The sequence below is a fragment of the Panthera uncia genome, chromosome D1 (assembly GCF_023721935.1).
Source record: "Panthera uncia isolate 11264 chromosome D1, Puncia_PCG_1.0, whole genome shotgun sequence".
Taxonomy (NCBI): domain Eukaryota; kingdom Metazoa; phylum Chordata; class Mammalia; order Carnivora; family Felidae; genus Panthera; species Panthera uncia.
Genome location: NC_064808.1, coordinates 5418740 through 5441932, shown reverse-complemented (window position 1 = coordinate 5441932; position 23193 = coordinate 5418740). Strand labels below are relative to the sequence as shown.

Here is a 23193-nt window from a genome sequence, read left to right as displayed (position 1 = left end):
CCGTCCCCAGCACATACACATGTCTAGGGCCCTTCGGCCTCAGGTGACCTGCCAGCAGCTCTCCAGTTACGGGAAGCAGAAAGATGCTTCCTTTGGGTCAGAATGGCTCTACCTGAGTGGGCTGACGTGCTGGAGTATTTCTTCTGTCCTTTCTGGGTTTGGCTTTTCCTTTGGGAGTGTCAGGAGACTGGGGTGGTGATGGTGATTTTAAGAGGAAGGATCAAGGCTTGGACAGGAGGAAAGAGAATTTCCTATCCAGGGCTAGGATGTGAGCAGCCTTCCTGGCTCAGTCCTTTTCTGTTTCTCTTGAATCCACCTTCCCTAGACTCGGCACCCCATTATTTTTTCCTCGCCCTCAGCTACTTCTCTTTGGGGGGGGGGTCAGTCAATGACATGGAGCATGCTAGAAAGAAGATATGAAGGGTGTGGGTGTGGAGGGAAAATGAGACCATTTTATTTGAGTTTTCCAGCTCACTCGCCCAACACCACACACTCACACAGGCAGTGAGCCTGTCAGTGAGAGGGCAGGGCTAAAAATGGGAAGGGAACCTTCAGAGCTAGTGGCGGAGGTGAGGACAGAAACTGAATTGACTGACAGATTAGGATAAGGAAAGGTGGGAGTTGGACAGGCAGGGGGCATCTGCACATTCCTCCCTCAGACGCACAGGCCACTGGTGGTGGCAGGGTAAGTGAGGCAGCGTCGACTCCTCTGGTAGGCCGGTGGGGATGAGGGGACAGAAAGTCCTCAGTTCATTTTCGGGACTAAAAATTACGCAAATCCTGTTGCCCGAAAGACCGGTTCGGTTCCCCCCCCCCCCCCCCATCAATCATTACGATGCAGCTCTTGAACGCCAGATGTTGCGAGACAGCAAAAAGACTAAGTCCCTGATCACGTTCTTGCGGAGGAGGTGGAGAAAAGGGGGCGAGGCTTTAAAACAAATGGTAGATGTTTGCACATGTTGTGGGAGCTCCAAGGAAGGAAAGGAAAGCGGGAGAAAGCTTAACGGAGACATTTGAGCGGAACTGGAGAAAGCTTAACAGAGACATTTGAGCGGAACTGATAGGTGGAAAAAGGGGCTTTACTGTGGCCCTTCCCCCGGGTCGGCAGCTGGAGCTCAGCCCGCTTCTTTCCCGGGTCCGATCCTCTTTCAGCCCATTCATCCCTCCGTGGGCCGGGGGTGGGCGGGCAGACAATCAGATACTGTTTTATCACAGGCATCGGCTGCAACCTCCCGCTTGGCGCCCGCAACCCGCGGCCGCCGGGGAATGAGTCCTTTAGGACTCCCTAAGGAACGTAAGCGTCCGGGCCTCTCGCGCCAGAGCTCGGAGTCGGGCCGGAAGGCTGATCTGCGCTTGGGCGGGTCAGACGCAAATAGCACGCCTTTGGGCGGGGTCATCTTCGTCCATAGCCCCGCCCTCGCTCCAGCCCCAGTGTTCCCCGTGCTTCAGCTCGGATCAAGGCTGCCGGAGTCGGACCCTCGGAAAACGGGACCCGAGTACTACGACTCCCAGAAGGCTTCGCGGCCAGGCCACCTGGGGATCCGAAGGGGCCTGCCAACCCTCCAGCGGACGTGACGTAAGACGCTGCCGGAAGTTCCGGGAAGTGGGCACCAGGTCTGGCCCGAACTTCCGGGTTGGTCGCGCGCCTTCCTGCGGCTAAGATGGCGGCCGAGCATCCCGAGCCTCCCAAAGGAGAGTTGCAGCTGCCGCCGCCGCCACCTCCCGGCCATTATGGCGCTTGGGCTGCCCAGGAGCTTCAGGCCAAACTGGCAGAGATCGGAGCTCCGATCCAGGGTAAGGAGATCGGGAGGTCAAGAGACGGGGCAGCGTAGGCCTAGGGAGAAGCGGAGCTTGGTTACCCCGGAGACCCGGAGGCGGTGGGGAGGGGCGGAGGCGGACCGCTGGGGCCCGACTGGGTCAGGCGGGCCTGCTCGGCCTGACCTACCCCATTGATCCTGTGCTTTGCCCAGCAGGGAGTCGCGAGGAGCTGGTGGAGCGGCTGCAGACCTACACCCGCCAGGTAAGTGTTGGCGGCGGGACGTGGGGATAGGCCGTTTCTGGAGGCCTTCGCGATCCGTCATGACTCGGTCTTAGTTTCTCATGTACCAAAACACAGTAAGCAAGGGCTCGCCGTGTTTGCCTGTTCTTGTCATTATCTGACGAGTTGTAATCGTTTCTGTATATATATTAGCTCTCTTCAACGCCTAGCCCAAGTTCTGTCAGACAGGCGCTGGTTAAAGTTTGTCAAATGAATGGGAGTGAATGTCGTTTTATGGAACAGCTCTTCTTGGACTGACCTGGAGTTCTTTCTCTTTTGCAGACTGGCATCGTGCTGAATCGGCCGGTTCTGAGAGGTGAAGATGGGGACAAAGCAGCTCCTCCTCCCATGTCGGCACAGGTAAGGAGGTTGTTCTGCTTTGTAAGATGCCTTCTGTTCAGGTAGCCCCTCTCACATTAAGTGTATTGTGGACGCAACTAACAGATTGGGCAGAGAGGTAATGCAAAGACAGTTGGGAGCTCTTTAGTTTTCCGTCGGTCATGATCCTCACCTCCTTCCTTAATCAATGTCTGTTTCTCCAAAGTCTGTCTGTCTTTTAAGATCCCGGCTTAAATAGTCTGGAAGCCAGACTTGATCCTCTTTCTGCTAGAAATAACTCTTTTTTGCCTTTCCAGGACACAGTTCTCGTTTTATTTAACGAGACGTTGTGGCTCGCTCCCTGATTTGGTTTCATATCCTTTACATTTAGTGAGTCATTGGGACACACTGGCTCCTGTGTTAAGTCTTCTCAACTTCCATGTCCTTTCTGAGCCAGGATGTGACTTTTTCTCTAGGACAGTGGCTCTGACGGGTTTTGTTGGTTTTTGTGTGTGGGATGAGGAGTTCCCAGGTGGACTTTAGAAGTGTTCTTGAATCTCCTGAAATTGTATGCAAAATCTGTGTTCATGTTTTTCTGGGGAGAGAGTCTATAGCTTTCATTGGTTGGTGCCCCAAAGTTAGCATCTTGTTTCACCGATACCGCTATAGAGTATTCTCTTTTTGAGCTCAAGAACTATTTGTTATTTGACTTTGAGTCCCAGCACCCGGCTCACAGTAGATCCCCGGCAAATATCTGCAGTAGAGAAATGTTTCCTAGTTGCTGTTCACATTTTTTTCCACAGCTCTCTGGGATTCCCATGCCGCCGCCACCCATGGGACTCCCCCCTCTGCAACCTCCTCCGCCACCCCCACCACCTCCACCAGGCCTTGGCCTTGGCTTTCCTATGGCAGTTGGACCCCGCCCACCAAACTTGGGACCCCCGCCTCCTCTCCGGGTGGGTGAGCCTGTGGCTCTGTCAGAGGAGGAGCGGCTAAAGCTGGCGCAGCAGCAGGCGGCATTGCTGATGCAGCAAGAGGAGCGCGCCAAGCAGGTGGGACAGGGGTCAGCTTGGGCCTGGGTCTCCTCAGGGTCCTAAAGGGGAAATGGAGCCTCAGAGAGAGTTGGATCCTGGGGCCGACTCCTCAGGGCAGGTCTGGACCAAAGACTAGAACACAGACCCTAGCCTGGAAGAACCCCAGGAAGCAGAGCTGTGGCGGTGTGGCCCGTGGGGTGGTGGTGCCGATGTAACCTTGTTTTGTTTTTTAAGCAGGGAGATCATTCACTGAAGGAACATGAGCTGTTGGAGCAGCAGAAGCGGGTAATGCCCCCCAACCTTTGGCCCCATGGTCCAGTCCACTGGCTGTCACTTTAGTGCTTAGTGTCCAAAACATGATGCACCATTCAGATTTTCCGTGGAGGTCATCTCATCCTTGAGTTCTAGTATCTCCCAGATAATCCCATCTTTTCTGGAGCCCAGGAGTTGATCGACTACAGACTGTGATCTGTTTTTGTAGGGCTTGGGAGTTAAGAGTGGTTTTTCTCTTCTTTCTTTCTATTTACTTATTTATTTACTTATTATTAAAAAAAATTTTTTTTTAAGTTTATTTATTTTGAGAGAGAGAGACCAATGGAGGGACAGAGAAAGAGAGAGAATCCCAAGCAGTCTCTGCTCAGTCAGCACAGAGCCCAACACAGGGCTTGAACTCATGAGACTTGAGATCATGACTTGAGCCGAAATCAAGAGTCAGTGGCCAAACTGACTAAGCCATCCACTTGCCTCTCTCTCTTTTTTTTTTTTAAAGTTTATTTATTTACTTTGAGGGAAAGAGAGCATGTGCATGTGGGTGGGGAGGTGCAGAGAGAGAGAGAGAGAGAGTATCAAGCAGGCTCCATGCTGCCAGTGCGGAGCCCAACATGGTGCTCGATCCCACAAACTGTGAGACTATGACCTGAGCCGAAATCAAGAGTTGGGCTCTCAACCGACTGAGCCACCCACCAAGAATGGCTTATCTGTCTTTAATTTTTTTTTTTTTTTTAATGTTTGTTTATTTTTGAGAGTGCCAATGGGGCAGGGGCAGAGAGGGGGATGGAGGATCCACAGGGGGCTCTGTGCTGACAGCAGTGAGCCCAATGTGGGGCTCGAACTCTTGAAATGTAAGATCGTGACCTGAGCTGAAGGCGGGTGCTCAACTGACTGAACCACCCAGGTGCCCCAGCTTATATATCTTTAAAGGATTATTTTAAAAAAAAGGAAACAAATCAAGAATATACTGTAGTCTTTTTAACAGTCCTTACAGTCTAAGATCTTTACTATCTAGCCTATTACAGAAAAAAGTTTGCTAATCTGTATTAGTTTTATGTGATGTCGTTTTTGGTACTTTGGGGAGGACTTTGGGTTAATTTTGCCATTTATTCGTATTTAGACTGTGGTAGGTGTAAGTTAGGGAATGATACATAAGACATTCAGTCCCAGAGATGGGTTTTATCAGTTGTTCCCAGTGGGTTACTGCGAGTATTAGAAAATAAGCATTAATAGGAGTGAATGTAGAATTGTTTACAAAGTGCTCTTTTTCCCTAGATTGTGCTAGATCTTGAGGAGCAGGTATAAGAAAAGTATTTATTGTTCCTTAAAGATAACTTAATGCCTTAGGGCACATGGGTGGCTCAGTTGGTTAACTGTCCACCTCTTGGTTTCAGCTCAGGTCATGATCTCACAGTTTGGGAGGTTGAACCCCGAGTTAACCTGTGCACTGACAGCAAGGAGTCTGCTTGGGCTTCTCTGTCTTCCTCTCTCTGCTCCTCCCCCACTAGTACTTTTGCGCGCGCTCGTGTGTGCTCTTTCTCTTTCCTTCTCAAAATAAAAAAGAATAACTTCTTGGGGGAAAAAAAACCATTGTTAGAAAATAGAAGATAGTGTGTAGCTATCTAAGTTCTCTTAGGAGAAGTGTTAAGTGTTAAGCTAAGTGTTAAGTTCTCTTTTAGGAACCAGGAGTTTCCTGGGCTGTTTTTTTGTTTGTTTGTTTGTTTTTGTTTTTTTATTTCCAGGGGTTTCCTTTTCTGACGGGAGGGGAGGCCTCCTCCATTTGGATCGGTAGTCTAGAAAGGTACAGGTGGTGAGGATGTCCAAGCTCAGCCATCCCTGATTGTCCTCCATGGGCCTGTTCCTCGACTTAAAGAATCCACTTGCCAGAGGCTGTCTGTTCAATGGATTTCCGAGCTGTGTCTTCACTCCCATGTCTCTGGCAGGCAGCTGTGCTCCTGGAGCAAGAACGGCAGCAGGAGATTGCAAAGATGGGCACCCCGGTCCCTCGGCCCCCGCAAGACATGGGTCAGATTGGTGTTCGCACTCCTCTGGGTCCTCGAGGTAAGACCTTGGAAACGGAAGGGAAGGGAAAGGAACACGATCGAAAACTCTTGCACGTAAGTATGGACCCCGTGAAGTGCGTATATTGTAAGTGTACAGTCCAACGAATTGTTAAAAACTGACCGCTCGTGCGACCGGCACCTGGACCAAGAACCAAAATGTTACTAGTACCCCAAAAGCTCTCACTGGCTCCCTGTCAGCCCCTCCCCCTAAGGGAGGCTATCACACCTTTAGCAAAGAAGCTAATTTTTTTAATGTTTGTTTTTGAGAGAGAGAGAGCTCACACTTGAATGAGTGGGAGAGGGGCAGAGAGAATCCTAAGCAGGCTCTGTGCTGTCAGCACAGAGCGCGATGTGGGGCCCGAACTCACGAACCGTGAGATCATGACCTGAGCTGAATCAAAAGTTGGATGCTTAACCAACTGAACTGCTCGGGTGGCCCCAAAGAAGGTAATTTTTAAAATGAGTGTTTTGTCTCCTTTGACCTTGCATTTCTTTCTTCTCACAGTTGCTGCTCCGGTCGGCCCCACTCCCACTGTTTTGCCCATGGGGGCCCCAGTTCCCCGGCCTCGTGGTCCCCCGCCACCCCCTGGAGATGAGAATAGAGAGGTGAGATTGGTGATTTCTTTCTAGGGACAGGAGCGGGTGGTTTAGGAGAATTCTGGGAGATGGGAGGACTTCTGGGGGTGGGAGGGTGAAGGAGGAAGCCATGCTTCGTTAAAGCATATCAAGATATGGCAGGAAATAGGGCCTGGGAGACATTTCTGGGGCAGAGGTTCACTCTGAGGGGAGCTGAGGGATGATTTGATGCCGTCAGTGTTGCTGTTTGCTGTTGACATCCCCTGGCTGGCAGCCTTTCTGGTACAAGAGGCGGAAATCCTGGGATCATCCCCTCTGCCTGGGTTGTCTGTTGCAGATGGATGACCCCTCTGTGGGACCCAAGATCCCCCAGGCTTTGGAAAAGATCCTGCAGCTGAAGGAGAGCCGCCAGGAAGAGATGAACTCTCAGCAGGGTGAGTGTGTTGTGTCCCACGGGCTGCAGGGACAGAGAGGCTGCGGCCGAGTCTGCATTCTTCCATCCCTTCCCCAAGGAGGGTTTGAGAGAGAAACTGGCTCTTGGTAAAGAGGAGTTACTGCGGGCGAGTGGCAGGGTACCAGTGTGGGGAGTCTGATAGCCACCTTCCTCCCTTACAGAGGAAGAGGAAATGGAAACGGACACTCGCTCGTCCCTGGGCCAGTCAGCGTCAGAGACTGAGGAGGACACAGTGTCTGTATCCAAGAAAGAGGTATGGGATGGAGCTGAGTCTGGAAGGAACGTCAGGAGACAGTATTTGGGCACTAAAGTAACACCAGTTCTGAGTGATCGATGTGTAGTAGCTGCTATTTTGTGCCAGTTTCTGTCCTACGCGTTTTAGGAATTTTTTTTTTTCATTTAATTGCCGTAAATCTTTGGAGTGCAGAGTACTGTGCATGCCTTTGTTTTATAGCTGCAAAAACTGAGGTTCTGAGAGGTGCAGCAATTTACTGAAAGGCACACAGCTTGAGAGGGGCAGAACTTTGGAGCCTGACTTCAAGGCCTCTTTTGTTAGCTCTTTGGGGAAATTGGATGAGGAAATTAGGCGGCAGGCATGGTACTTGGATTCTCTGACCCAGTTGGTTTTCCTTATTTTGGCAGAAAAATCGGAAACGTCGGAACCGAAAGAAGAAGAAAAAGCCCCAGCGGGTTCGGGGGGCGTCCTCTGAGAGCTCTGGGGACCGAGAGAAAGAGTCAACCCGGTCCCGTGGCTCTGATTCCCCGGCAGCTGATGTTGAAATTGAGTACGTGACCGAAGAACCTGAAATTTATGAGCCCAACTTCATCTTCTTCAAGAGGATTTTTGAGGCTTTCAAGGTACAAGGAGCAGCATACTCTGAAGGGGCAGAGCTGAGCGGGGAAGGGGCAGGGATGGGGAAAGACAGTAAGGAGGGCATCTTTCCAGCGCCGGGTTCAAGAACTAGGGAGAGACACAGCTGGGGTTTTCGTGGTGTCTGTCTCCTCAGCTCACTGATGATGTGAAGAAGGAGAAAGAGAAGGAGCCAGAGAAACTTGACAAACTGGAGAACTCTGCAGCCCCTAAGAAGAAGGGCTTTGAGGAGGAGCACAAGGACAGTGATGACGATAGTAGTGATGATGAACAGGTGAGGCCCCCTCCGCTGTCGGGGAGATAGGGACTTGAGATGGCTGAGATGCAACCTGTGAGGGACCATGGTGAACTCTTGGAAAGGAGAATCCCTCTGGGGTGAGCTGGGCAGTGTGATTCGCTCCTAATAGTCCTGGTCAAAAGAAGTGATGGTTTTGTTCTAGGAGAAGAAGCCCGAGGCCCCCAAGTTGTCCAAGAAAAAGTTGCGCCGAATGAATCGCTTCACTGTGGCTGAACTCAAGCAGGTGAGACCCTAGATGATCCAGCAGAGCCCGGAGCCTGGCCGGGAGACCACATGAGGAGCTCCTAGAAATCCACAGGGGTTTTCTTTGGGGGATAGGGAGGAGGGTTTTGAAGGAGGCCTGGGTGACTTAGGTATGTGTCCTTTGAAGAAGAGAAAGAGAAAGTTTTAGATTTGAGAGGTTGGGGCTTTCTAGCGGCACGTTGCTATGGTTTCCAGCTCGTGGCTCGGCCTGACGTTGTGGAGATGCATGATGTCACCGCACAGGACCCCAAGCTCTTGGTTCACCTCAAGGCCACCAGGAATTCTGTGCCTGTGCCACGCCACTGGTGTTTTAAGCGCAAGTACCTACAAGGCAAACGAGGCATTGAGAAGCCTCCCTTCGAGCTGCCAGACTTCATCAAACGCACAGGCATCCAGGAGATGCGGGAGGCCTTGCAGGAGAAGGTAAGGGACGGGGCAGGGCTCACATTTGCCCTGCAGGATCCACATCCTTAATATCAGCCTGTTTGAAAATCAGGAATCTTGTTCCCCAAACCCGTCTACTTCTTAACTAATTATCCGTTCTCCAGAAGTCAGCACTGCATATGACACAGGATGAGAGGGAAAGGCATCAATTCGTGAAGGGTAGACAGAGCTTGCCTCAGTGTTCCGAGCTAGGTGTCCCTCTTGTCTCCTCGTTCGTCCCCTGCCTGCACTACCAGCTCTTTGAGCTATCTGCACACAGTGACTCCTTTTCCTGCAGGCTGCCTTTGGCTGTGTCCACCATTTTCTGTTACCAGTGTGAGCCTGATACGTTTTGTGGCTAGAGATCCGTGGCATCTGTGTAACTTCTTAGATCCAAGTTTTTAAATTAAATTAAATTATCTACCTTGAGTAGCTAATACTTGTGTGTACTGCAAAAAATTCAGGAGGTACAGAAGTGCGCGATGAGAACTGCCTCCCAGTTAGACTGCGGTCACCCGGTTCTCTCCGGAGGCAGCTAATGAGGTCAGTCTCTTGATCAGATGGCTTAAAAGAATATTTATCGACATACGTAGCCAAGGATGATTTTATATGATACATCGATTTTGCGCAATATGGATTATGTAAGTTTGAGAGGTTTGAACGGGAAGGATTTTGGTGACTTGTGGAATGACATAAATGAGGTTTTTCTTTATTTCTTTGGAAGTGTCAAACTTGGTGAATACCTTTTATGACCTGTCTTCTGCCACTCTCCACAGGAAGAACAGAAGACCATGAAGTCCAAAATGCGAGAGAAGGTTCGGCCCAAGATGGGGAAGATTGACATTGACTACCAGAAACTGCACGATGCTTTCTTCAAGTGGCAGACCAAGCCCAAACTGACCATCCACGGGGACCTATACTATGAGGTTCGGGTGTGGGGGCTGGGGAGCAAAGGCTGGGCCGTTGGTCATGGCTGTGTGACTCTTGGTTGGGAAGGCTTTCTAAGCTGGTGCAGTGGCTCCTACCCTCAGCCTTAGAATTGTTCATTAACTCCCCTTGGATGGAGTAGAATTTGAAATCTTAAAATGAGGTGGTTTTTTGGGAGGAGAGATCCAGACCATGTCTTTAAAAAGTGGTAATTGCTTAGGGACAGAGGGGCCAAGTGGTGGATGCTTGTATAAAACAATTAGGACTGAGGGTGGGAGAAAAGTTTTTATTTTTTTCCTGATCCTTGAAATAGTAGTCACCGTGATATTAGGGAATTTTCAAGGTGGAAGGATCTTGGAGATGATCTTGTCGAGTGCCCTCATTTTACAGAGGAGAAAGCAGGCCCTAAATCTGGCCATGTTTTTCTAGTGGGTTAATGTCAGCACTGGAAATCTTGATTCTCCCCTCCTTCCTGGCCTTTCTTTTTCCTACGTTAGCCAGGGAAAGGAGTGCTGAGAATCGACAGGCACTAAGCAGCCCTCAGTGGGATTTTGTATCTGGTGTGGATTGGGACTTCTCATCTTTGTTCTCTTGTCCTCTTGCCATTGAACTCCCGGTGTGTGTCTGGCATTGATAATACAACGTGCTCTGCTTTTTTTCTCAGGGGAAGGAGTTTGAAACACGACTGAAGGAGAAGAAGCCAGGAGATCTGTCTGATGAGCTGAGGATTTCCTTGGGGATGCCAGTAGGACCAGTGAGTGCCAGTTACCTTGACTGGGGAAGCCAAGAAGAGGGTGGGAATTAGGGCAGAAGGGAGACAAAGGACAGGGTTGGGCAGATGATATCCTGTTCTCTTTTTCCTGCAGAATGCCCACAAGGTCCCTCCCCCGTGGCTGATTGCCATGCAGCGATATGGACCACCCCCGTCGTACCCCAACCTGAAAATTCCTGGGCTGAACTCCCCCATCCCCGAGGTGAATACTGTCCTTTCTTTCATTTTTAGCTGCCCCTGCTTGTTAACTAGAGGATGATGTAGTTTTCCTTCTCTCATCCCACCATGTCTCTCTTTCTCTTTTTTCTTCCCCCAAAAAAGGGTAATAGTTTTTGTTTTTCAAAAAATCTGACATGCTCGTCATAAAATAGTTAATTAGATTTAACAAGGTCAAAGATGAAAATAAATCGCCCATAATTTCATCACTCAGAAATAGTCAAGATTTAAAATTTGGCAAATGTGTTTCTGATACATACATTGATAGAAATAATTTTATCTCAAGAATGGCATTAAGTTTTCATTTTTAAACATGAAGCATTAAATTAAAACAATTTTAATGGGGTGCCTGGGTGGCTCAGTTGGTTAAGCACCGAGTTCGGCTCAGGTCATGATCTCACGGTTTGTGGGTTCGAGCCCTGCTTTGGGCTGTGTGCTGACAGCTCAGAGCCTGGAGCCTGCTTTGCATTCTGCGTCTCCCTCTCTGTGTCTGCCCCTCCCCCGCTCATGCTTTGTTTCTCTCTGTCTCTCAAAAATAAATAAACGTAGAAATTTTAATAGATAGCAAACTCATTAAAGTGAAAAGAAAGAATTGTTAAACTTCAGATAAAAACTTCTGCCTCGGCTCAGTCGGTTAAGCATCCGACTTAGCTCAGGTTATGATCTCACGGTTCGTGAGCTCGAGCCCCGCAGCTCGAGCCTCGAGCTCTGTGCTGACAGCTGAGAGCCTGGAGCCTGCTTCAGATTCTGTGTCTCCATCTGTCTCTGTCCCCCCTGCTTGTGCTCTGTTTCTCTCTCAAAAATAAACGAACATTTAAAGAAATTTCTGTTTATCTATCTTTAGAGAGAAAGAGGGAGAGCACGTGAGAGCCCAGGAGAGGGGAAAAGGGAGAGAGAGAATTTTCAAAGTTAGGAAAAAATCAGGAAGAAGTTAGAGTTCTGTTGTTTAAAGTACTTTTTTTAGTTTGAGACAGCATGGGCTCTACCCTGAAGGCTGAGGTTCTTAGTCTACTTTCTGCTTCCCATCTTCCCATCCTATTGCCTCTGGATTTTTGTTGCTTATTACTTTTGCTTTATGATGCTTTATGATGTTGAATTCTTGTCTGAAATCATAGTTTCCAGAGTTACCAAGTGCTAGTTTCTATTCTTTGTAGTGTGACTTTTCTCCAGGGCTTTAGAGCTCCAGGGTTTTGGAGCTTAGGAGCAGAACTGACTTGCATTTCCTGTCTCGCAGAGCTGTTCCTTTGGGTACCACGCTGGTGGCTGGGGCAAACCCCCAGTAGATGAGACTGGGAAACCACTCTACGGTGATGTGTTCGGAACCAATGCTGCTGAATTTCAGGTATAGACCGTGACTGTCTTACTTGAGGTCATGAAGTTTAGAGACAGTTGGTTTATAGATTCATTATGAGGGAGGAGCTGGGTGTTCTGAAGTTTCAAAGTCTGAAAAAGGGTATGCATTTCCTGAGCTGTGTTGCAGGCTCCCCACTAGACTATGAGCTCTCCTTAGGCGGAGGCTGTTGTCTGTCTGTTTACTTTTATATTCTTTCAGTTTGCAACAGCTTGACACGTGATAGGCTTATAGTAAACATTTGCTGAATGAATGAATGATCTCTTTCAGACCAAGACCGAGGAGGAAGAGATTGATAGGACCCCTTGGGGGGAGCTGGAGCCATCCGATGAGGAGTCTTCGGAAGAAGAGGAAGAGGAAGAAAGTGATGAAGATAAACCAGATGAGACAGGCTTTATTACCCCTGCAGACAGGTGGGGAGAGCAGGGTCTGTCTCTAAAGTAGTCCGGCATTGCGGGCCTTCTCCTTACTTCAGAGCTTGTTTCTGTCTTCACAGTGGCCTCATCACTCCTGGAGGGTTCTCGTCAGTGCCAGCTGGCATGGAGACCCCTGAGCTCATCGAGCTGAGGAAGAAGAAGATTGAGGAAGCGATGGACGGGTGAGGGAGCCAGGCAGGGCTGAGAGGGAAGGACTTTTCCCTTCAGCCTCTGGGTTGGCCAGCTGACTCTCCCCCCCTTTCCTTCCCTTGTGAATCCGTTATTGAACACCAGGCACTGCTCTAGGCAGTGAAAAACGCTTGGTAAGCAGTTCATTAGAGAACAAGGTAATTTCAGGTGGAGATAGGATGGTGTAGCAAAGTAAGCTAGGTAATGGGATGTAGAGAGATTTGGGGGGTGGGGAGGTCTTTGGGAAAGCCTTGATGAGGTATTTGAGCTGAGAGCTGAATGTTAGGAAAGAGCCAGCCACAGGGTGATCTGGGGCAGGAGGAACCAGAAGTGCCTAAGACAGGCATGGGTTTCACGTGGTCCTGCCATGGAACTTTTCTTATTAGGGACATAAATGTGTAGGATTGTCCAGTCTTCTTGGTGAATTGACCCCTTTTCCATGAGATAATCTTCTTTTCTGCCCGTACAGTTCTTTGTTCCATCTTCCATTTTCCTATGTTTTAGATTGATAGAATATTAAAAACATTTTTTTTAATGTTTATTTATTTTTGAGAGCAAGAGAGAGGGAATGGAGAGGGAGAGAGGGAGACACAGAATTTAAGCAGACTCCAGGCTCTGAGCGGTCAGCACAGAGCCTGACATGGGGCTTGAACTCGTGAACTGCGAGATCATGACGTGGGCTGAAATCGGATGCTTAACCGACTGAGCCACCCTGGCGCCTCAATAGAACATTTTTTATGACTCCATTTTATCTCTTTTGTTGACTTACTAACTGTTAAGCTCTGTTTTGTTATTTTTAGCGGTTGCTGTAGGGTTTATAATATCCATCCTTATCACAGTCTGCCTTCAAGTGATATGCCACTTCTGGAGAGTAGCAAGCACCTAACAACAGCACACTTCTATTTCTCTCTTCCCAACCTTTGTACTGTTGTCACGCTTTTTACTGTTACATGTTATAAATCCTACACTGTGGTTATTTTTGTTTAAAAGGTCAGTTATCTTTTTTTTAAGTTATCTTGTGGAGAGATTTACATAATTAGTCATATATTAAGCTATGTAATTGCCATTTTCAGTGATCTTTCATTTCTTTGTGTACAAAGGCTTCCTTCAGCATTTCTTGTGTGGCTGCTGGTCATGAATTCTTTCAAGTGTTGGCAGTCTCAAAACTTCTTCACTTGTCCTTTTGAAAGATTTTTTTTTTTTGTAAGTGTTTATTTTTGAGAGAGAGACAGATAGAGCCTGAGTGGAGGAGGGGCAGAGAGTGAGGGAGACACAGAATCCAAAGCAGGCTCCAGGCTCTGTGCTGTCAACACAGAGCCCGATATGGGGCTTGAACTCACGAACTGTGAGATCATGACTTGAGCCGAAGTCGGATGCTGAACTGACTGAGCCACCCAGGCGCCCCAGAATTTTTTTTTTAATGTTTATTTTTGAGAGAGACAGAGAACAGAGGGCGAGCAGGGGGAGGGGCAGAGAAAAGGAGACGCAGATTCTGAAGCAGGCTCCAGGCTCTGAGCTGTCAGCACAGAGCCCTTTGTGGGGGCTCATATCCATGAACCGTGAAATCATGACCTGAGCCTAAGTCAGAGGCTTAACTGACTGAGCCACCCAGGTACTCCTCAAAGATTTTTGGAAGATTTTGGCCAGGTATAGGATTCTAGGTTGACAGTGTTTTATTAAATTTTTTTATTTCTTTCAGTATTTTAAAGATGTTGCTGTGGTGACTTTCTTGCATTGTTTCTGATGAGAAGTCTGTTTTCCTTCCTTCTTTTTTTTTTAAGAATTTTTTTTAATTTTAATTTTTTAAAATTTACATCCAAATTACTTGGCATATAGTGAAACAATGAAGTACTCATATGAGTGAAGTCATATGATTTTTGTCTTTCTCTGACTAATTTCACTTAGCATAATACCCTCCAGTTCCATCCACGTGGTTGCAAATGGCAAGATGTCGTTCTTTTTGATTGCCGAGCAATACTCCATTGTATATATATACCACATCTTCTTTATCCATTTATCCATCGATGGGCATTTGGGCTCTTTCCATACTTTGGCTATTGTTGGTAGTGCTGCTATAAACATGGGGGTGCATGTGTCCCTTCGAAACGGCACACCTGTATCCCGTGGATAAATGCCTAGTAGTGCAATTGCTGGGTCGTAGGGTAGTTCTATTTTTAGTTTTTTGAGGAACCTCCGTACTGTTTTCCAGAGTGGCTGCACCAGCTTGCATTCCCATTCCTTCCTTTATTCTGTATATAATGTGTCCTTTTATCTCTGGCAGCTTTTAAGATTTTCTCTTTCCCCATGTTGAACAATTTAATTCTGTGTGGTATGGTGTAGTTTCTTCATGTTTCTTTGTGTGGGGTTAGGTAAGTATCTTGAATTTGTGAGTTAATCATTTTTATGAATTTTGGAAAAACTCTGATTATTTCTACAAATATATTTTCTGTTCCCTTTGCTTTCTCCTCCCCTTTGGCAAGTCCAATTATACATGTATTAGGTCTGTTTGAAGTTGCCCTCCTGCTCATGAATGCTCTGCTCATTTCAAAATACCCCTTTTCTCTTTGTATTTCATTTTAGAAAATTTCTATTCCTGTTTCTTCAAGTTTTTTCCGTGGGTTCTAATCTGACAGTAATCCCATCCAGTGTCGTTTTCATCTCTAGCCGTATGATTTGGATCTTTTCATATGTTCTGGGTGTCTATTTTTGAACCAGATGGCAGGCAGTTATAATAACATGCTGGTTCTGGGTTGATTTAAGTTGATTAATTATTTTCCTCATTAAGGATTGTGTTTTCTGCTGCTGCTCATGCTTGTTTACTTTTGTTTGAAGGCCAGACTTGTGAAATTTACCTTGTTGGGCCCAGGGTTCTTTTGTATCTTTTTTTTTTTTTTTTTTTTTAACTTAAAAAAATTTTTTTTTAATGTTTTAAGGGGGGGTGGTGCAGAGAAAGGGGGAGACACAGAATCCTAAGCAGGTTCCAGGCTCTGAGCTGTCAGCATAGAGCCTGAGGTGGGGCTCGAACTCATGAATGGTGAGATCATGACCTGAGCTGAAATCGGACGCTTAACTGACTCAGCCACCCAGGCGCCCCTCTTTTGTATTTCTACAAATCTTCAGCTTTGTTCAGGAACACCATCAAGGTACTTGGAAACAGTTTGATTATCTCAAGTCTTGCTTTTCAGGTGGGTGGTTCTTTCCCTGGCTCTGGTACTTTCCTCACACAGGGTACTCCCTTGAGTACTTGAGGAGGGCCCTCTTTAGGTCTCTTGAGTTCTCAAGTCTCTGTGCTGCTGTCTCTTCCCTAAGACTCTGTCCTGTGATCTGTAGCTGCCTAGGCCTTTGTGGACTTTGGGGTTCATCCCTTCAACTCATGAAGTCCTCTGGGCTCTACATGGGTTCCCCCTCCTTGTTTCATGGCCTGCAGACTCTCTCACTGCAGTAGACAGGGCAACTGAAGGACGCACCTCATTTGTTTCCTGTCTCTCATGAGTCGCTCCCCTTTGTTACCCCATGTCCTTTGTTTCTTGTGTTCTGCCCATTTTTTGGTCGTTTCAGGTGGGAGGGTAAATCTGGTCCCTGTTACTCCTTCTCCAGAAGCAGAAGTCTCAGGCTTTGCATATTCAAGGAAGAAAAGAAAGAAGGGTACTATGGTTGGAGTATAGGGAACAAGGATTAGGTAAGACTGGCTTGGATGGTTCTTGCACCCTAGGAAGTATTGGAAGTTTAAGTTCTCTGTGTTAGAACCCCAGGTACAACTTTGGGCAGGAGCTATTGTAGTGTCTTCTCTCCTGCCATCTTCTGTGTACCAGAGTTCTTTCAGAAACTTTAAGCCTGACCCTTAGCCCTTCTTCACGTGTGGGAATCTTGGACTCTGATCCTCTAAACTTGGTTCAGGGGATCCCTTAACTCAGGCTCTCTTTTCCTTCCAGGCTATATTTCCTAGAATCAGTGCCATCCCACCCCTCTCCCCACTGACACAATCCTTTCTTCTTGTGGGTCTCCATGACCTGCAGAGGCGGCCTAGGCATTGCTTTTCCTCTGGGTGTCTTGGAATCTCTTCCGGGAGCTGGGTTCTTTTTGCTTCCTCTTCTGGAAACCCTTTTATCCCTTCCTTTTTGGGCCTGATCCCATTGTCCTCTGCAGAAGTGAGACACCTCAGCTGTTCACCGTGTTACCAGAGAAGAGAACAGCCACTGTTGGGGGAGCCATGATGGGATCAACCCATATCTATGACATGTCCACAGTGAGTATTCTTTTGGGGGCTGGAAAAGGGGGCGGAAACTAAGTCTTCTAAGCCTCTCTGTAGATGACAAGACTCTGATCTCTTTTCTAGGTTATGAGCCGGAAGGGCCCAGCTCCTGAGCTGCAAGGTGTGGAAGTGGCCCTGGCACCTGAAGAGTTGGAGCTGGATCCCATGGCCATGACCCAGAAGTATGAGGAGCATGTGCGGGAGCAGCAGGCACAGGTGGAGAAGGAAGACTTCAGTGACATGGTGGCTGAGCATGCTGCCAAACAGAAGGTAGGAGGTCACAGGGGAACCCGGCTGGGTGTGAGCCAGGAACTAGGTACCAGGGACTCCTTTTTCAGTGGAGTGGTGTCCTCTCTGTCTGCTGCCCTGAGCTTCCCTGGTGCTGGAAACCTTAGAAATCCTCTGGTGGGCTGCCCTCTTTAAGGATGATGAAACTAAGGCACAGGGAGGGGAGCTCATCCAAGTCTGAGAATCCAGTTTTAGCACTTTTTTCCACAGATCTGTGTGGCTGAGTCAGGCTGCCCACCCTTGTCTTGGGGATCAGTGGGTTGTTTCACTTGTTGTAACCTGTTTCTCTTTCTCTCCTCCAGCAAAAGAAACGGAAAGCTCAGCCCCAGGACAGCCGCGGGGGCAGCAAGAAATATAAGGAGTTCAAATTTTAGGTCCCCCTCGCATACCTGGCCCTCCTTTCAGCTCTTTGTCTGGATGCTTGGGCTTCACACATGGTCCCCGAGAGCCAGCTCTCCCACAGTTCCCAAGGGCTTGTCATTTCATGTTCTTATTTTAGATCTGTTTTGTAAATAAAGCTGTTTCCCAAGGAAAGAGATGCATATGTAACACTTCTGATCCTCCTTCGTTTTTTGTGTGTGTGTGTGTGTGTGTTTTTTAAGTTTATTTATTTATTTTGAGAACAAGAGAGAGGGAGGGGCAGAGAGAGAAACTCTCAGGCAGGCTCTGCACTGTCAGCTCGGAGCCTGAAGTGGGGCTTGAATGGTGAGGTCACGACCTGAGCTGAAATCTAGTCAGATGCTTAACTGACTGAGCCACCCAGGTGTCTTTTAATCCCCTCGGGCAAAAGGACTAAAAAATGGGCTTTTTCTGCAACCTCGGGGCTGCCCCAGTGCCAGGGGCATGCACCTGGGTCAGATGTTGCAGTTGAGACTGGTGATAACTCCAAAGCCATGCTGAAATTGTTTCACCACTACCTGCCTTTGTAGGAAGGCTCTGGGGCCAGTATCTCTAGGTCTGGTTTGACCTTACTACTTTGTCCTTGGGGACTAAAAATAGCCAGCTTAGCACCCTGGCCGGGCTGAGGAAGTGCAGTGGGCTTGGGAAGTAGGCCAGGTCAGGCCTTCCTAATAGACCTGTGGCCAAGAGTCTTAAGTCCTTACCTGGGAGAGAACACAGCCCCAAATCTAGATTGTCTGGAGTCCCCGTGAATCCCTGGGTGGTTTCAGCCACCCAGCCTCTAAGTTTGGTAGGGGGAGGGAGGGGGAGCTTGCTTTCTCCAGGTTCTAGTCTTCTGGTCTTCAGAAGTCTTCCCAACAGGCTAGACTAGGTTGGACTTAAGGGGCCCAACGGGCATTTGCCGGGTGCTGGGAGAGAAGTTCTGCTGTGGTGCTACTGGCGTTGCTTTGCTGGAAGTGCAGCAACTGAGACGTCGATGTCAGGAGACTTCAAGATGGTTTCTGGAGGTGATGGATGTGGGTGGTAGTGTGGGAGATCCCATGTTGGACGTGGCAATCGGGGTAGGCCTTGGGGGAGTAGGATTTTAGAAATTAAACGGTGAAGCAGAGAAAACGTTACAGGTGGAAGCAATTGAGGGCAGGGATGGGGGGGCTTGGGACTCTATAATGCTTCATGGGGGGGAAGGGTGGCTCCAGGTGGGCCAGGGCTTAGGTTCGTAATTCACCCTTGCCAGGGCCTTTTGGACTCCAGGTCCTTGAGCCCCCTGCCTTCCATGGAGAGCAGCAGGGACGGAAACTTCACGGCCCACAGACGCACCGGGCCGACGGTGGAGTCGCCACCCGCTCCCTTTGTAGGTTGTGAAGAAGCCCCGGGGCGGCAGAGCAGGCGCCAAGCACGATGCCGCGATGCGGGCTTCGGCCTCTCTGTAGGCTCCGGGGACCCAAGGGGCCCGAGGCGCGCTCCCGCGTCAGGCCTCCCCACCCCCAACCCCAGCCGGGGCCGCGCCCCGGAAAAGCGGAGTTTCCGCTCGCCTGGCTGTTGCTGCAGAGAGCACGACGGGGGAGGGGAGGACCGGGCCGCCTGGCTGCCGCTCGCACTGCGGATTTGAGGGGAGGGTCTGGCCGAGCCAGCCGGGGTCGAGGCCTCCTCTCCAGGGAAGCTAGAAGAGCGCGCCCACAGGCTCCCCTGGGGCGCGAGCGCGAGCGCGAACCCCGCCCCTTGGCGCTGGGTGGGGCCGGCGCGAGCCAGAGCTCCCCGCCCCCCCGGACACGCCCACCCAGTGTCTCGGCGGCGCGAGCCGCAACAGGCAGCGGCGGGCGAGCGCGAGGACCGCGCGCCGAGAGGCCCCGCGCGTGCGTGCAGCCTCTCGCTCGCTCGCTCGCGCGCTCGGGCGGGCGGGCTGAGGAGACGAGTCGAGCCCTCGCCGCCACCGTGGGAGAAGCCTGGGCGTCCTCTCTGCGTCGCCCCGATCCCCGTTATCCCCGCGCCCCCCACCCCCGGCCGGGCCATGGCGGAACGCGGAGGGGCGGGCGGTGGTCCTGGAGGCGCCGGGGGCGGCAGCGGCCAGCGGGGCTCCGGGGTCGCCCAGTCCCCGCAACAGCAGCAGCCGCCGCAGCAGCCGCCGCCTCAGCAGCCGACGCCCCCCAAGCTGGCCCAGGCCACCTCGTCGTCCTCGTCCACCTCGGCGGCGGCCGCCTCCTCCTCGTCCTCGTCCACCTCCACCTCCATGGCCGTCGCGGTGGCCTCCGGGTCCGCGCCTCCCGGCGGCCCGGGGCCAGGCCGCACCCCCGCCCCCGTGCAGATGAACCTGTACGCCACCTGGGAGGTGGACCGGAGCTCGTCCAGCTGCGTGCCCAGGTGAGCGGCGGGCGGGGGGACCGGGCCCTCGGGGCCGCAGGGCCAGGTCTGTGACAGGCCCCCGCCTTCTCATTCTTCTCCGTCCCAGCGCCCAAGGGAGCGCCCCCCTCCCTGGATTCCCCCTGGCTGCCCGGCCTGTTTCTAGGAGGGCCTCCCGGGACTCCTCCTGCGGGGACCCCGCCCTCTCCTGGCAGCCCCACCTTCTGCCTCGGGCCGGGACCACCCTCTTCCTCTCCCCCGATTGGGGCCTCCTGGACTCTCAGCCCTGGGCCTTCTCTCGTTGATCTGACCGAATCCGGCCTTCCTGACGGTCAGTTTCCCCGCGAATGTCACTGACTCTGTTCCCTGCCTCGTTGGCGCCCGTGGGCTGTACATATGTTACATAGATGTCCTTTGATATTATTATTTCCCAATATACTCAGCGTGTGCCAAAGTCGGTTGTCACCTTCTGCCAGATAAAGCCCATATAGTAACCCTGGAGGCTTCTAGTTGGTCTTCAATACACACACACACACACACACACACACACACACACACACGTTCATTTGTGCTTCAGATTACACACATTCTGCCCCGGCCTCTGTGCTCTTGTAAAAGCCCTATTTAGTGTGTCTTTAATTGTATTTTTCATCCCCTTCCTCCTCCCCAGTAGCTAGTCACAAATTCTCTTAGCCTTGCAGGGCTACATAAAATTACTGCCTTGTTCCTAAATTCAATCCATTCCTCTGCCTGTTGGAACCATCTGGGGACTTTCCTTTCATTGGTAAAATATGCCTGAGTTTGTGATGTTTTCTGTTTCCGTATTGGCAAAGCAGCCTTTCTCCAACTCTTTGGGGACAGTGTGCAGTGTCTTACAGTTTAGCCCTTGAGCAGACACTGGGGAGCTGGTTTCGCCTGGGAAGCCCAGAAAAGTGCCTGGAGGTGATCTTTTTGTCACCTCTAAACTGAGCTGATTCTGTTGTCTCGGAGTTTTGGACCCACTCCTTATTCTTTTAGCCCAGCCTTGGGTAGATGGACGTGTCAGTAGGGGTTAAGAAGCATTGTCTGGTTCCAGGCTCAACTCTATTTATTTCCCTCTCTCTTTATTTTGAATCATTTCATGCATACAAAATTAGACACACACACAAAAATATATCTCCTGGTTAGGGTATTTTACAAAATGATGAAAAGTACATTTCTATACTTGACTCAGTTTAAGAAACAGAACATTATAAATTATGTTGAATGAGGCCCTCAGGATGCCCCTTCCTGACCACATGCCCTACTTCCCCCCCCCACAAAGGTAAACACTATTGTGTGTTTATTATTTCCCTTGTCTTTTAAAAATAGTTTTGCTGCATACATGCATCTGTAAACAATATGGTTTAGAGTGTTTTTGAAGTTTATATAAGTGCTATCATACTGTATATGCTCTGTGACTTAGTGCGTGTGTGTGTTTTAATTCAACATTAAGTTTGTGGGACTTGTCAGTGGGGTATGGTAGCTGTAGTTTAAATATTTTCACTAACGGATATAATTTCATTTTATGACTATATCATACTTCTCTTTTCGGTGAATATTTTGGGTTGTTTCTTGTTAGTTAATGGGAGCATAATGCCGTAAATAGTTTTGCCCAGGACTCCTAGTGATCCTTGCAAAAGTTTCTTTCTGTTTTTATATGTAGGGGTGGAATTGCTATTTGCAGGGTATACATCTGAAACTTTTTTAGATAATGCTAAATTGTGCCCTGTTCGTGCTCCTCCTCCCTCACTCTTCATGTCCTTTGTGTTTCAGCATTTACCTCACTGACTTACGCTTTCTTTTTTTTCTTTGCCCTTCTTTTAGGGTAATCAGAAGCCATGTTAGTTTAGTTTGTTTTGGCCAGTGCCCTAGCACAACACCAAACTCAAGTGGGAGTTTAGTGTGTAATGGTCCTTAGCAGGCCTCTTTCTAGGTAGGTCCGTCTGTAGCTGAAGTATTCTAATCTGCTTTCAAACGTAAAAGCACTGTGCCCCTTCCCACGTTGGTCCAGTGTTAGTAATACATGCTTGCCCATTCTTCGTTTACATCTATCGCTATGTTTGACAGGTGACATCTGGACAATTGCCTTCTCTAGCTTGTTAGATTGAAAAGGCATTGAGCCAACTGGGAAGAAGCTGCTGTGCAACAGAGGGAGATAAATAAAATCACTGATAAATAAAATCTTTGATTTTTTTTTTTCTGCACCTGTTGGTCACTGAGAAGTCTTATGTAATAAATTATTAGCCAAAGAAACTGCCCATCTTCCTGAGTAAATCGGTAATTACTATGCTAACTTGGTGTGAGAGGCTTGGTTGGCTTGTTGTTTGCCCCTGCCGAGAGCATGCAGTTGTCATGTCTACTAACGAGTCTTTGAGATTGTCAGCTGTCCTGCTCTGACTTTGTTTTTCAGCTATCACCCTGTGCCTCCCAGCTCCTTGTGGAACACTTGTGCTCTTTGGAGCATGCTGTTTTATCTGCAGGATGGAAAATAACACCCTGTGGGGAGAAAATGTCCGCTATTGGCCCTTCCAATTACTAGAGTCATCTGGTTAATTTGAGGTCTCCTTGTTTACTTGTTCATGTTGTTTAAAATATATTGGCAATGTGCAACCTGTGTACAGCACTCTGTAGATAGTCTAAGATTAACGTTCTTGTCTCGTGTAACTCAAGTGAGAAGCGTGTGAAACGTGCACTTAAGAAATGTGAACATGATTGTGGATCTAAGGCTATATATGTGTGTATATATATGCTGTGGGACTCAGTTTTAGCAAATGTGTTCCTCTACCTAGTACAGAGAAGAGAGAGTTGAAAGTTGTGTGTTAGGAAGGTCACTTTCCTTTTCTTGATCCCAGTAGAAATATAATTTGCTTTTCAGGGAAAAAAAACCTTTCCCTTTATTAGATATTTAAATAAAGATGAACATTGTACTAGTTGTTTCTCAAGTATTTACTCTGCTCTTATTTAACATCTACTAAATTCCTTCAGAATCTGTAGTATTTTTTAAAAACATTTTATGGTTGGAGAGAATACTGATAGTTGGCTTTAAAGTAACTAAATTGGGGGCACCTGGGTGGCTCAGTCAGTTGAGTGTGGAACTCTTGATTTTGGCTCAGGTTGCGCTCCCAGGATCGTGGAATCAGGCTCCGAGCTGCTTGGGATTCTCTTTCTCTCTCCCTCTGCTGTGTGTGTGTGTGTGTGTGTGTGTGTGTCCTCTGTCTCCCTCTCTCAAAACAAAAAAACAACAGAAAAAACAACCCACTAAATTGTTTTATTCATTGACTTAAAATTTTTTTAATGTTTATTTTTGAGAGAGAGAAAGAGTATGAGCAGGGGAGGGGCAGAGAGAGAGAGAGACATAGAATCCGGAGCAGGCTCCAGGCTCCAAGCTGTCAGCCCAGAGCCCGATGCAGGGCTGGGACTCACAAATGATGAGATCA

The 23193-nt window shown here is 49.0% G+C and overlaps 2 protein-coding genes across 6 annotated transcripts in view; both read left to right on the top strand.

Annotated features, from left to right (window-relative positions):
* Window positions 1-1476: 1476 nt before the first annotated feature.
* On the top strand, window positions 1477-17548 carry SF3B2 (splicing factor 3b subunit 2). Of its 5 annotated transcripts, none has more exons than XM_049642773.1 (22): window positions 1556-1794; window positions 1971-2020; window positions 2321-2398; window positions 3160-3408; window positions 3625-3675; window positions 5604-5721; window positions 6229-6329; window positions 6637-6733; window positions 6915-7006; window positions 7396-7611; window positions 7761-7898; window positions 8065-8145; window positions 8361-8588; window positions 9365-9514; window positions 10180-10269; window positions 10382-10489; window positions 11738-11845; window positions 12125-12267; window positions 12351-12452; window positions 16606-16705; window positions 16796-16981; window positions 17302-17548. In XM_049642773.1, exons 1-22 carry the CDS (start codon window positions 1662-1664, stop codon window positions 17371-17373), a joined length of 2691 nt encoding a protein of 896 aa, XP_049498730.1. In that variant the 5' UTR covers window positions 1556-1661; the 3' UTR covers window positions 17374-17548. The 5 variants fall into 5 exon arrangements, with proteins under 5 accessions (XP_049498724.1, XP_049498711.1, XP_049498717.1 ...); XM_049642782.1 differs by having other exon boundaries at window positions 1557-1794; window positions 1974-2020; XM_049642767.1 differs by lacking the exon at window positions 17302-17548 and having other exon boundaries at window positions 1477-1794; window positions 3628-3675; window positions 16796-17295.
* A 1338-nt stretch (window positions 17549-18886) lies between these two features.
* The window catches only part of PACS1 (phosphofurin acidic cluster sorting protein 1), a 151510-nt gene continuing 147203 nt past the window's right edge, over window positions 18887-23193 (top strand). Inside the window, exon 1 of the mRNA XM_049642733.1 lies at window positions 18887-19756. Coding sequence (XP_049498690.1) covers window positions 19407-19756 — 350 coding nt within the window. The 5' untranslated portion in view covers window positions 18887-19406. The remainder of the gene's footprint in view (window positions 19757-23193) is intronic.

Excerpts from the sequence above, each read along its gene's own strand:
- SF3B2 (XM_049642754.1), top strand. The coding sequence starts at position 1,662 with ATGGCGGCCGAGCATCCCGAGCCTCCCAAAGGAGAGTTGCAGCTGCCG. Across the intron at positions 7,612-7,760 it reads GGATTTTTGAGGCTTTCAAG|CTCACTGATGATGTGAAGAA; the intron begins GTACAAGGAGCA and ends CTGTCTCCTCAG. Across the intron at positions 9,515-10,179 it reads ACGGGGACCTATACTATGAG|GGGAAGGAGTTTGAAACACG; the intron begins GTTCGGGTGTGG and ends TTTTTTTCTCAG.